General features: G+C 31.3%; 2 protein-coding genes across 2 annotated transcripts in view; one reads left to right on the forward strand and one right to left on the reverse strand.

Annotated features, from left to right (window-relative positions):
* Nucleotides 1-5,456, reverse strand: Pldn (biogenesis of lysosomal organelles complex 1 subunit pallidin). The gene is made up of 6 exons (XM_090116442.1): nt 5,326-5,456; nt 3,975-4,024; nt 3,770-3,898; nt 3,140-3,227; nt 2,472-2,558; nt 1-1,750 (listed from the first exon to the last, which is right to left on the reverse strand). The coding sequence occupies exons 2-6, from the start codon at nt 3,989-3,991 to the stop codon at nt 1,676-1,678; spliced, it is 396 nt and encodes a 131-aa protein (XP_089972568.1). The 5' UTR covers nt 3,992-4,024; nt 5,326-5,456; the 3' UTR covers nt 1-1,675.
* The window catches only part of LOC149897448 (uncharacterized), a 24,308-nt gene continuing 14,618 nt past the window's right edge, over nt 4,425-14,114 (forward strand). Inside the window, exons 1-6 of the mRNA XM_090116443.1 lie at nt 4,425-5,251; nt 5,518-5,595; nt 7,995-8,095; nt 11,840-11,984; nt 12,500-12,594; nt 13,793-13,924. Coding sequence (XP_089972569.1) covers nt 5,162-5,251; nt 5,518-5,595; nt 7,995-8,095; nt 11,840-11,984; nt 12,500-12,594; nt 13,793-13,924 — 641 coding nt within the window. The 5' untranslated portion in view covers nt 4,425-5,161. The remainder of the gene's footprint in view (nt 5,252-5,517; nt 5,596-7,994; nt 8,096-11,839; nt 11,985-12,499; nt 12,595-13,792; nt 13,925-14,114) is intronic.

Consider the following 14,114-nt stretch of genomic DNA (forward strand, 5'->3'; position numbering starts at 1 on the left):
TAATCAAACAGTTTATTTATCAACAACATTAACTGCCATCTTATTATAACAATTGAGGTTAAGGTTTTTCAAACAAAGTTTTATTGCATTTAGGGCTGCCATTCAATAATATTATAAACTAAAATAATGAGTATAGCAGCCCTAATTCTGTTTGAAACGCCTTATTTCTTAATAATAACTAGTCTTAGTGACAATGTACCGTAATAAATAGATTTAAGTAACATTTTATCTCATTTACTTAATTTAGACAATAAATATTTTGTTACATTCTAAATGTAATGGAATGCACATTATTATCTTATTATCACTTATTGTTGTTAGATTTAAGAAAATTGGTAATGTATTTATTTTATTACTTAGCAAATAAAAATATTGAAAATATTTTTTATGTTTTTATTTTCACATACCTATGTCCTACATCCCTTTAAAGTTTAACATATTTAATTTAAAGTGATGAACCATTTTGGTGATGTAAGAAAATAATGTATGTAACTTCGTGTAAAGTAATAATTATTTTAAAACATCACTTAATTTCATTTCACAGAGTAGTTATATTATTTGAACACATTTTTTAAATTTGAACTGTCAAAATGACATTTCACGCATATTGGACTTCTATAGTGTTTGAATAAAGTTAAATGGGATATTATTAAATTTTTAATAATTTGAATAAACACAAAAATATAAACTTGTGATTTTTAACGCCTTTTTTATTATTGAAAGCATAGTTCAAATCAGTCTTGTGGAAAATTATTATTTCATATTATTTATATAGAGGAAAAGGCTACAATTTAAGTTTTATTTTTGAGTAACTTCTTTCAATATTGAGTAAGAATATTCTTTGGACACGACACGTAAATCTTATTATGCTATTTTATATCCATCAGTTTGCAATGGTAGTATATCAATTCATATTTCTTATTGACCTATATTAAAAATAATTAACCAATTTATAAAAAAGGACAATAAGATACTTTGATTATTGGTTAAGTCATGGTTTTAGGTTTTTTATAGAATTTAGCTCATATTATATTATGTACATGTAACAAAAATAATAATATGCTATAGATTAAACTAAATTTCAACCAAAAAATGTGTTATATGCGAGTTCTGCGAATCTATCTTCAATCTCACAAAAACTTTAATTAATTATTTCATTACGGTTTACTAGCTACTACTTTCTATTGAAATATACAAAGTAGCCTTAAAGATTGGTGTCCGAATTTTGAATGACCAAAACATTTTATTTATACTTTTAGATCCAATGTCTATGTCGCTGTCATCTTGTTGAATCTGCTATTTGAATGAATTACTAGCGCCTTCATTGAATGACGACATTTAATTAAATGACTAAAGGACAACTCGCCAAGTTGTTGAATGTAACGTTTAACATCTTGAAACAACGTCATTTAGTAATTAGTATAGTCATTGGTTTTGATAAGAGGTTGGGTTTGGTTAGGTTCGTGTTTTTTTTATTACATACAGAAATAGGAGCGGGGCTCCGTCAGAACGCCTACATTGAATGACGACATTCAATGAAGGCTCTAGTCATTCAATCAAATAACGGCGACATCTATATTACTAGCTTACCATATAATATTTTTATACTTTTTTCTAATTATATTATTACTATTTATTATGCATGGAAATCAACAAATTATACCGAAACATGTTGTTAACTGCCACTTTTCGGTTGACTGTTATTTGCTGCTCTACTTTTGGCAATTTTTTCAACATTTGCTGCTCTTGTCTGAAACAATTAAAATGAATACTATTTTAACAAATTTATTAGCTTAAAATCATAATATTATTTATTCAACTAGACTTCAGAAATGCTTTTAATAATCACCACATAGTATAAAACAAAGTCATTTTCTCTGTCCCTATGTCCATTTGAATGCTATCTTTAAATCTACGCAACGGATTTTAATGCGGTTTATTTTAATAGATAGAGTGATTCAAGAGGAAGGTTTTAGTAAATAATTTATTAGGTTTTAGACAAAGCGGGCGAAGCTGCGGGCGGAAAGCTAGTCATCAATTATATTTTCCACTGGTTTGACAAGCAGTTTATCTACACTAATATTATTAAGAGGAAAACTTTGCTTGTTTCTTTGTTTAATTGTAATGAATAGGCTCATAAACATTCATTATCCACGAGTAATATAGGATAGGTTTTATCCCGGAAATTCCACGGGAACGGGAACTATGCGAGTTTTTCTTTGAAACCGCGGGTGGAGCCGCCGGCGGAAAGCTAGTAGTTTATACAGAGAAGAACCTCTTTTCAAATTACATCAACTAACTCATTATAAATTTAGTTTAAAGAAGGATAATTAAATACCTTTTACCCAATCTATTAGTCATGAAAATTACTAATTATAAGTCGCTAATACAATAATATACTACTGAGCTGGTCTGCGGAATGCAAAAGGCGTAATAACCTGATTTTTCTATATGTATAAGTATCAGCATACCTGTAACGCTTGGACCCTCTTGTGCAAGCTTATCATTGAATTTGATATTGAATTCAGTTTCTCCTTACTCGTCGCTACATCAGCTAGCTGAAATAAGATAAAAATCGATTAAATATAGATAATTGACGAATGACTTATGGTGACATCTTTGTAATAAATACATAGCTTATTACACAGATATCACCATAAGATTAAGAAGACTGGTAGGTTTTTCAATACATTGTGATATACATACAAACATTTTAAAAATTGTAAACTGAAAAACTAATTAAAATTCAACACACTATTTTCATACACAGCATCACATATGTTTGGCAGGACCAATTTCGGTAATTCTTACTTTGGTGTGTTCATTAATGTCAGGAGAAGGATCTTATTAAAGAAAAACTCGCCAAAACCTACGCAAATGCGAGAACATAACGGCCATATAAATCTCACAGGTTTGACAATTTGCGCATAGACAGCATAAGGTCTGTCTGGTTAGCTAGTCACTATCACTACATAGTATAAAACAAGTCGCTTCCTCTGTCCCTATTTCCCTTTGTCTGGTTAAATCTTTATAACTACACAACGAATTTAAATGCAGTGTTTTTAAATAGATATTACGTTTCAGACAAAGCTGGAGAAGCCGCGGGCGGTAAGCTTGTACTAGATAGAATATAACTTACCAATGCATCAAGTGTCGCATCATTCTGTAAGTCTTCAAGCCGCCGTCTCTCTGACAGTAACATATTGTGTACTGCATCTTGCTTTTCTCTGAAAATCAAGTATTCAATATAATAATTTAAAGCCGGCAAAGCACATTGTTACAAGTGTTTATGGGTAGTGGTGACTACTTAACATCCGGTAAGCCCACTTGCCCTTTTGCTTGCTCTGTCATAAAAAAAAAAGAATTGAAAAAGAGCATCACTTTGAAAAAAATATTCGGATGTGGGATTATGACCCTTATTTTCATTTAAACTTATGTTTTAGCAACTGCTTGGACTACAAACAAAAATCAGTATGTGGCATTTCATTTTTCTAGAGCCAGTTACAGTTTGAAAACAAAAATTTTCTCTGGTATTTCAAAATAATGTGTTTCATTTATTTTATGTCTACATTATTTGAATGTTACATCTTAATTACTTTGTGTACTTGTGTAGGTATATACATATATTAAAAACTGTAGGTAACCCAAAACCCAATTGGAATATTTCATATAGACATTATAAGATAAGAAATGTAATAAATGTTCATATAATGGCAATACTTTGGAGTTTCTTAACTAATTATGGATTTATTTTCAATAATATACTTACGTTAGTTCTTTCAAATGCGTTTTGATAGTAACCAAAGGTGGTTCGTATAGTTCAAGCATTCCTTTAGCTAGCAACTGAACAGTTTTTATGTCTTCCACATTTTCAGGACTAACAGTAGTTTCAACAGCGCTAGAATAAGAAAAATTTTAATACGTTCAATTGAACTGAATTTTCAATACTTAAAGGAGAAATAAAAAATAGTTACCTGTCGGTAGAGGACATAATTGAAAGTTTATAAATATAAATACAAGTTATCTACGCAGAGATAATAATAAAGGTATTTTGATTTATTTATTTGTGTATTTTTACAATAATTTCAACATTTCAATAAATTATCCCATAATATGACATTTGACATTTGTGATTTTATTGACAGAACACAACGACAGACGACAGTAGAATTGACGTAAGGTCTATAGTCAAAGTGTTGCTCACTACTACTTTAAAAATTACCAATGGAAAAGTACTCTCTTATATCAACGTTGTTAAATTTTATAAAATTAAAGCAGACATAGTTTGTTTATTGTTATTTGCTAACTGGAAATAATATAAAAATTAAATTTACGCACGTCTTATGTACGCGTGCAAATATTATAATTTATAAACATTAGTGATTAGCCAATATGTATTAGAAATAAATAAAACTCGTACAAATTATGCGAGTTATATATACTAAAAAAAAGAAAACAATAGAACACGATAGATTGAACATTATTTTGTACGTAACACCTGTCAAGATATCAATATTATTTTTAATTCTCATAATATGTTAATTGATGATGGAAAGACGATTCACTCTCATGCAATAGATAATTTATATCTTTTACAGTATTTAAAAGGATTTTCTTGTTATTTAGTTATGGGCTCCAGAAAATAAGGACCATAACACCTTAAAACTGTTTAATAAGACGATAGTCGGGCAACATTCAAAAAATGGTGACATGTCAAAAATGTCATTTTGGTTTTTTAATTTTTTAATGCATTGATTTTTACAACTCGGACACAATAATTTATGGATCTATTTTCTTTTTCTTCATTTTAATGAAATAATTTCAATTAATATCAACTCCAATATCATTTGTCTTCAATTTGTTTTAAATCCCAGCAAATTATTTTTTCGCTGAAATTCCTTCATGAAATGTCAATGATGCGTTAACCACCAAACTATTGAATTATTATAATAATATTCCGTGAAATGGAACTGAACATTTATGGCCGCTAGATTTCTTGTTTATTTCATTATTTGACGTTCTTTCATTTTCCGTTGACCCAGGTGGGGATCTTGGAAGAAGAGGAATAAATCTTATTAATCGACGATAAACGTTTGCTTAATTAACTGTGAAATAAAACATCAATCTGGAAGTCCTACAAGTTCAACCGGAGGGCGCCGAAATGACGTCCGTGGCAAGAAGGCAAGAACAGGACGATTCTTGCGATTACTCGGATGCATCGCAAGATATCGAACAAAACAATTCAGGAAACGTGAGTTGGAAACACGTCTTGCAATTTATGCATTGAACTTTCGTTTTGGCGCTAAAAGTATTGCGGCCGCGTACTTTCTCCCGCGCATTCGCGTGTCGGTATGCCCATTACTTTTCGCTATATTGAGGTCAGAAACCTCTCACCGCACATTCGCTACTGTGTTTAGAATTTTTAGATAGCTAATACCACCTAATTAAGTTCATCGACGTAGGTGTTAAAGCCAGTGGTGTGAAATGCAGTTGTTAAAAGTAGCCAACCATTTTCAGGAAGGTGTACCTCAGGAGTCTGATTATGACTCCCAGGGTAGTGACTCAGAGCACTCAGACCAGGATCCAGACAAACAGGTTAGTTTATCTTCGCTTGACCCCATGTAAATACTCAATATTTTAGCACCTTACCTCATAATGTGTGAAATTTTCATTTGCAGTATTCGGTAATCAGATAAAAATGATTATTTGTTTTTATGCTAATTTTATAAATAAATATGATAAGTGTACAGATTTGTTTTGATAGTGATGATAAAATTATGAGTTGAGCTGTATGGCTTCTTGTATTAATTTCATATTTGATTTCTTATAAGAAAGAGGTTTCTTATAAGAAACTAGCTGCTCCGCGCGGTTTCACCCCCGTGGCTCCACTCCTGTTGCCCGTGGCGTGATGAAATATAGCCTATAACCTTCCTCGATAAATGGGCTATCTAACACCGAAAGAATTTTTCAAATCGGATCAGTAGTTCCCGAGATTAGTACGTTCAAACAAACAAACTCTTCAGCTTTATAATATTAGTATTAACAATTTTTGGTGTTTATGTTTTTGCTGAATATAGATGTTTTGATCTACTTTCACTGCCATACTTTTGCAGTACTACACATTTAAATAAAGCTAACATTAAAAAATAATCAAATAAGTATAATTATAATATTCCTTACAAAAATGAATGTGCATTCAATGAATATGTATTTATTTATTTTGACGATATTATATTGTACTAGCGGTCCGCCCCGGCTTCGCCCGTGGTACATATTTACGTTTTCTCTACATAAAAACCATCCTCGTACTTCAAGGAATATATTAAAAAAAGAATTATCGAAATCGGTTCAGCCGTTCTCGAGTTATGCGCTTACCAACACATTTTGCGATTCATTTTTATATATAAGAAGATATAAAAATGAATCCCTATTTACCTTGGTCATGATATTGATTATTATTTTTTTATGATATTCCTTGAAGTACGAGGATGGTTCTTATGGTGAGAAACCGTAAATATGTACCATGGGCGAAGCCGGGCCGGACCGCTAGTATTATAGATATACTATCTTAGCACACCTCATTATAAACAATATTTTATAATATACTCTATTTTATAAAGCATTATATGTGCCTCATAATCACTTTTATAATAAGATTAAAGTTGATGTAGGCCATGACAAATTAGTGTCGTACATTTGTTCAATATAGGCAATAGATTACTAAAACAGCAGAAAATATGGCCTCATTTTATTTATGAGCTTCACTAAGTAGGCAAAATATAAAACAAAAGTTACCTTTATGCATTGATAAAAACAATCTTATAAAGAACCACCACTAAAATAATGATTTGATACATATTTACACTTCTACTACTTAAGAAATAAAATAAAAAAAAAACCTTAAGAATAAAAGCTTGCCAGGCAGATGGTGTTATTTTCACGTTCATGCATATGTATTCCATCCATAAAGTAAAAATAATGGAATAAAAAGATTTTGCTTTCACTAACTAGTCCATCTTAACTAATTAATCTGTAAACACAGTAAGATCAGAGTTATTATTTTGACTGTACCTTGTGCAGTGAGGAGATTTTGTCCACCATGATAAAGATCTGTCAAATAAAATGCTTTTCTTTATAACATAGATTTTATCAGGACATTTAAATTTTCCTATACTTCGCCAAGATTTTGTTAAAAATTTATCAAATATTAATAGTCATGTCTTACGCACCCTTATTTAGACTAATGGGTTATTATAAACAGGAGACAATGACAATGATGTAATATTATATTATGTAGCTAATTAATTCAATTATGTGTTTGTTTGTCCAATTGAGGCATTGACTTATCACATTTCTTACGGGCTGTATTTTAATCTCTGCTAAAAAGTCGGTTTTACGGCAATTTGTATGGTAGAGATCACTGAAAAGTGATAAAGCAGTCCATTATAATATGACATAAGTGTATTTTTTCTTCGTATTTTGTCGAAAAGAAAATATTCTTACACTTAAATATGTACCTATTGCATTTATTTAATTATACTGCAGATTTCTACATATATTTTTGTACATGTTTAAATTATGTTAATGGACTGTATAAAAATATACACAAAGAAATGATTTATGACTATAATTTGCAAATTCATGAAACATTAACCAACTGTCACGGTAAATCATAATTATTTTACAATAGCCATACAATTAAATCATACATTTGAATTTTGAACTTACAGGAATTTAAGACCTTTTTAGGATTTTTATTAATATGTTTTATGAGGGTAGGTAAAAAAAGGCACTGGTCTTATACTGTATGAATTAAATTATATGCGATATTGAAAGGTTATGCCTCAAATTTCAGAAATACTGTACATAATAATAAACTAATTGTGCTCTAGCTACTAACCAATGAGTAACTTTGACTTATTTATTTATTTCTTATAATAGACTTGTGAGTTTTCATTATACTTTTATTATAATAAGCTTTTATTATTTTTCAGGAGACTGAAAAACGTGTAGATGACGACGAGGACAGGAGTAACCCTCAGTACATACCTAAAAGAGGAACCTTTTACGAGCATGACGATCGTACAGCAGCTAGGTGATTATCTAATATTAATATTTAAGTTTAGTTTAATTGTGCGCCAATATTATATAGGAAGTGACTAAAGACTATACTAATTCTTTGGGCAGTTAGTTTAGTTTATGATGGATGTAAAGTGAGATTTTATTCATCATCATCATCAGCCCATTATGTTCCCACTGCTGGGGTCTACCGTAAGGGATCAGGCCGTAATCTACCATGCTGGCCAAGTGCGGGTTGGCAGAATATAAACTTTATTGAAAAATATAATTCAAAAATCGTGTTTTTGGTTAGTACTAGCTTTCGAGCTTTCGTTCGCGTTTTTTTAAACTTAACAAATTATAAACGGAAAATTTTAATGATAGTTTTCAATTTGTGAAAAACAAAAATAAATCACTTATAGATAGATGGATCACATAAACCTTACTGGTAGAGTTACTTTCACTTATCTGTGATATGCCAAAATATAATAGCTAAATAATTATTCTTCAAAAGAATTATGTAAATTGTTTACTTTCGTTTTTAAGAAAACGACATATTATTCTCTAGAATAATAACTATATATGGTTATGTATGTTATTAGTGGAGTTAGAATCCAGGTATTAACAGGGACTAGGAACTCAGCCAGTTTACTAGGACATTACTTTTGATTTAGGTAAAAGTTAAAACCACTTGAACAATTAAGAAAAATCTTTCATCAGTAGAAACGACATAACTTTTTAGTTACTTTTTTCTTTTTTGACTATTCAGCAGATGTAGTAAGTTCAGTGCATGTTGAATTTATATTTTTTGGTTTTATGGCATTCAAATGCTTTATAAATATAAATTTATAAAGAATAGAAAAAATTCGATCACGAGGCGGGACTCGAACTCGAATTTTTTCTATTCTTTATAAATTTATATTTATAAATTTATAAAGCATTTGAATGCCATAAAACCAAAAAATATAAATTCAACAAAAAAAGGTCGTGTTCCATCGTTACAATGTTGTATTCACTGAAAAGTGCTTCATATTGGTTGAGATGGTTGTTAAATCATCTCAATAGATGGCGCGCGGTGTGTCCCTTAAGACACATAAAACTGAAAGAATAGAATAAATTCGATTACTCAGGCGGGTCACGAGTGGCTGAGTTGGTTAGGCATCCGCCCCGGAATGGCGCGAAGGATGCGGGTTCGAGTCCCGCCTCGTGATCGAATTTTTTCTATTCTTTATAAATTTATATTTATAAAGCATTTGAATGCCATAAAACCAAAAAATATAAATTCAACAAAAAAAGGTCGTGTTCCATCGTTACAATATTGTATTCACTGAAAAGTGCTTCATATTGGTTGAGATGGTTGTTAAATCATCTCAATAGATGGCGCGCGGTGTGTCCCTTAAGACACATAAAACTGAAAGAATAGAATAAATTCGATTACTCAGGCGGGTCACGAGTGGCTGAGTTGGTTAGGCATCCGCCCCGGAATGGCGCGAAGGATGCGGGTTCGAGTCCCGCCTCGTGATCGAATTTTTTCTATTCTTTATAAATTTATAAGTTCAGTGCATTATTATAGTTATGGTAATTTGTGGTTTGCGTTTTGGAAGTTGATATCATCACTACATAGTATAAAACAAAGTCGATTTCTCTGTCCCTATTTCCCTATGTCCCTTTGTATGCTTAAATCTTTAAAACTACGCCACGGATTTTGATGCGGTTTTTTTTAATAGATAGAGTGATTCAAGAGGAAGGTTTTAGTATATAATTTATTAGGTTTTAGACCAAGCGGGCGAAGCCGCGGGCGGTAAGCTATTTACTTATATTAGAAAAAATTTATGGCGTAGCTGTGCCGCGTGGTTGTGCAAACGAACCCGTGGGCTAATTCAAGTATTTCTAGAGGTCATGTGTTGTTTTAATATTTGTATTACTGTGAAGTTTCATCCAAATCCGTCGGGTAGGTTTTTTATGAAAGAATAACAAACATACATCCTCACAAATTTTCACGTTTATTTAGTAGGATTTTCGAAATCACAAAACCCTTAAACATATATAAAATTCGCTGACCGATCTGTCCATTCATGTGTGCAAACGTAATACAATATTGTAATGTAGAAAGTTTGCGTACCATTGTCACACTCCACTAGGCACATTAATATATTTTGTACTTCTTATAGTAGTAGGGCTGTCAACAAAGTATTGTTATAATTTTTGAGCATTTTTTGTTCTTACAGTAGAGTAAAAAAAAAGGTATAAGAATGAAATGATTTCATTTAAAGTGCGTTATGACTGACTGAACAAAAAGGTTTTCGATTCGTAGCGCTTTTTTATAAGATATTAACTTGACTTTTTATAATGAATATTAATTTCGATGAATATAGTTTATACAAAACTGTAATCAACTTGATGAGGCAAAGGGCATATTTTATGTGATGTGCTTTTATAGTAGTTAATTGATTAGAGCAAATTAAAAAATAAACAGCACATTATCACGTGAATATATTTTGACGAGACTTTACCCTTTTGCAGTATAGTAAAAAATAAGTATAAAAGGGGTTTGGTGACAACCCTAAATTAAATTTATTTGTACAGTAGAGACTTGGGGATAACATGCGTATCCATATTAAATGAAAAGTTACGATTGTCATACATTATTTATTAGTTTCAATTGAAGCACATAACTTCTGTGATATAATTAACTATACTTTATAACTTAGAACAAAAGAAAAATATACCGGCCGAATTGATAACCTCCTCTTTTCTTTTGAAGTCGGTTAAAAATGAGAATTTTTTTAGCAATTTTTGATGATTTGGGTATAAATAGTATGATGAAAAAGAAAAACATTATATAAAAAACGTGTTTTTTCTTTCCCTAAATAAAACTTAAAATCAACAATATACAGATACTTTGTTATTTAACATTCGTGTATTTGAAAATGTACAGACAACTTACGATAGTTTTATATAATAACAAAATTTAACGCTTACATTTCACTTCCCTAATCGCGTAATAAATTGCGTTTAAATCAATATCAAATTATCCTTTCAAATCGTATAATTATAACAATAATTGTTTGCGAATAACCAAATGCGTTACATATTTAGCTTAGCAAGTAATACATAGCTTCTAAATTGGAACATTTAATATTTTACTCACTTGGGTTTCTTTTAAAAGCACTTTTGAAACGTTATAGAAAAATTAAATTAGTTACTTTTTGAAATTAACATAACCTACCTTTTGTCGAACAACATAATTAGGCTATATTGAAATGAAACTACTTAAGGCGCGTCATGGTAATACCGTCACATCATAGAGTGAGGCGACGATTTTGGTATCTTTGAATCTTGGCAAAAAACTTTCACTAATCACTTATGACACGTGCTCGGCAAATACGTTCTTTATTGTTTGTAGACTGAAGGCACTTAACCCGGCCAATCAACCAGCCACTTTAGAAGTTTTTATTGTATTACAAATAGCGCTTAAAATCCGTCAAAAACTCGAATAATCACAACAATTTTTACCCTCAATAAGCCAAGATGATGATATAAATAAACTAGATCTTGGCCCGCGGCTTTGCCTGCGTTTTCAAAAATAGATAGCCCATGTCTTATTCTGGGTTTTCAGCTACCTACATACAAAATTTCATTGTAATCGGTTCAGTAGTATTTGCGTGAAAGAATAACAAACATCCATCCATCCATCCTCACAAACTTTCGCGTTTATAATATTAGTAGGATAGTAGAATTGTCCAAAAAAATGCTAATTTTTCCACAAAAAATATTTCAGTGGTGAAGAATCGAGCAACACAACATCAGAAACAACCTCCGAGAAGAAGGAGGGGGGCGAAGCGCCCGCCGAGCGCCGCAGGGCTCCGCGCAAGTCCGACACGGTGAATAAGTGGTCGCACGACAAATATAATGAAAATGAACAGGTAATATATTAAATTGTAGCACATGAAATTGTTTACTAAACACGTAAGATTGGTTATTTTGCAGAAAAATCGTTTCTAACATTGTATCCCTACTTAAATTTGGCACAGACAATCTTTAGACCCTGAGAAAGAACATAGACTACCTTTTATTGCGAAATATATACCACGGGCGAAGCCGGGGCGGACCGCTAGTTGTTTATATTCTTTTCCTTACTATGTAATTTTGTAAATGCTATTTCAATTTTGTAAAGATAACAATATAGTTAGTCGATATTTTTTGTCAAAAAGAAAAATAAATATTTTCATACACTTACGGGTATGAAAAATAGGTGTTGGCCGATTTTCAGATCCAACAGGACATATGATTTCATGAGAATAAGTCCAGAAGATAATGATCATGTGTATAAAAAAAAAAATAATTATAAATGTGTTTACAGGCGCCAAAATAAAACAAATAATTATAAATGTGTTTACAGGCGCCAAAATAAAACAAATAATTATAAATATGTTTACAGGCGCCAAAATCCCGTGACGAGTTGGTTGCCATATACGGGTATGACATACGAAATGAAGACGCGCCGCCGCACGCGAGACGAAACAGGCGTTACGGGTATGTAGATAGACAGATTAACACATTTTTTGTTTAATTTTTTTTACGAAATATTATTGAATTAAATGAGAATTAGAAAAAAACACAGAAGCTGGTTATTATTTTTTATTGAAATTTGTGAATAAATAAAACAATTTGTAAATAATAATTTTACGTATAAATCAAAGAATTATCGTTCTATGTATAACCTCATAATTTGATAAAAAAATAATATTAAAGTTATTTTTACTATTTCTATCATTGATCATTTCATTTTCAACAAAGCAGTATAATGGATGTTTGTTTATTTATTTTTATTTAATAAAAAATTAACACTTTTTCACGCATTACCTACATAAAGGTCGAGAAAATGGCGGTCAGTTAAATGGTTATCTGTTTGCATGTTTACATAATATTTTTTAATATTTAAAAATTATTTTTTGTTATAAAATGCATGTTTTGTTAATAAGATTTATTTGGGCACGAATTTGTTCACGGATTAGAAACTAATTATTGCTACATTGATTTTCAGTTGCCATTTTTTTAAATAAAATATATTTATTGACATAAAAAAATGTAATAATCGCAGTTCTTTCCCCGGCTTTATTTATATAGGTGAAATTGCATTCATTTCATGCTTAAATTATTTCTTTGCATAATAATACTAGCTGATGTATTAGAGATATTAATTTTTTATTGTAAATTGCATATTTCTATATATTGCGTTAGTGGCACGATTTTAATCATAGGGCGCACTTAAAAATAGATTTCTTATATAGTTTATTTTTTCTTACGTTTTATAGAGGCAGGTTTATTTTGATTAGGTTCGTCTATAGAGAACGTTTGATAAATGTAGCAATTATAATAAATAAAATAAAAAGGTAGCCAGGATGAAGTGTGCTTATATTCATTCCGATTTTTCATTTTCACGTTATGATATGTAGAAGCCGGACGGCCTATTCAAACCTTAGAGTTATCCCGAATAGGTAAGTACGCGATAAAGTCTCTTACATAGTATATAACAGAGACTCTAATCGCGTATACATCGGGTTACCGTTACCTACGGTAGTAGCGGATAACTCTCCTGTTTGAATAGGCCTTTATACTTTGTGATGGGTTCATTTTCGTATTAAAACAATCTGTTTCTTTTTTATACTTTTTTTTCGTATTCAAAAATGTGTTTTTACTGATGTTTATATATTTTTTATCCATTTCGCAGCCGCGGGCCGAACAAGTACACTCGCACGTGGGAGGACGAGGAGGCGTACCGGCGGCAGGCGCTGCAGGCGGCGCACAAGAAGCCGCCCAGCCCCTCCGACTTCCCCGACCTCACTGCGGCCAACCGGCCCGGGTGAGTCGCTTATATACCGCGCAAGTGCGGGTAGTTGGACATATTGTGAATGAGACGCGGGTAGTTGGAGATATTGTAAATGAGACGCGGATTGTGGGTAGTTGGTGAAATTATTTAAACGAGGTACCGAATGCGGGTAGTCCTAGAAATTTATAATGAGAAAATTTTCTTGTCCAATTAATAATATTTT

The sequence above is a fragment of the Colias eurytheme genome, chromosome 25 (genome assembly GCF_061535395.1).
Source record: "Colias eurytheme isolate Ceu_HAF_F1 chromosome 25, ilColEury1 Martin Lab GWU primary, whole genome shotgun sequence".
NCBI classification, from domain to species: domain Eukaryota; kingdom Metazoa; phylum Arthropoda; class Insecta; order Lepidoptera; family Pieridae; genus Colias; species Colias eurytheme.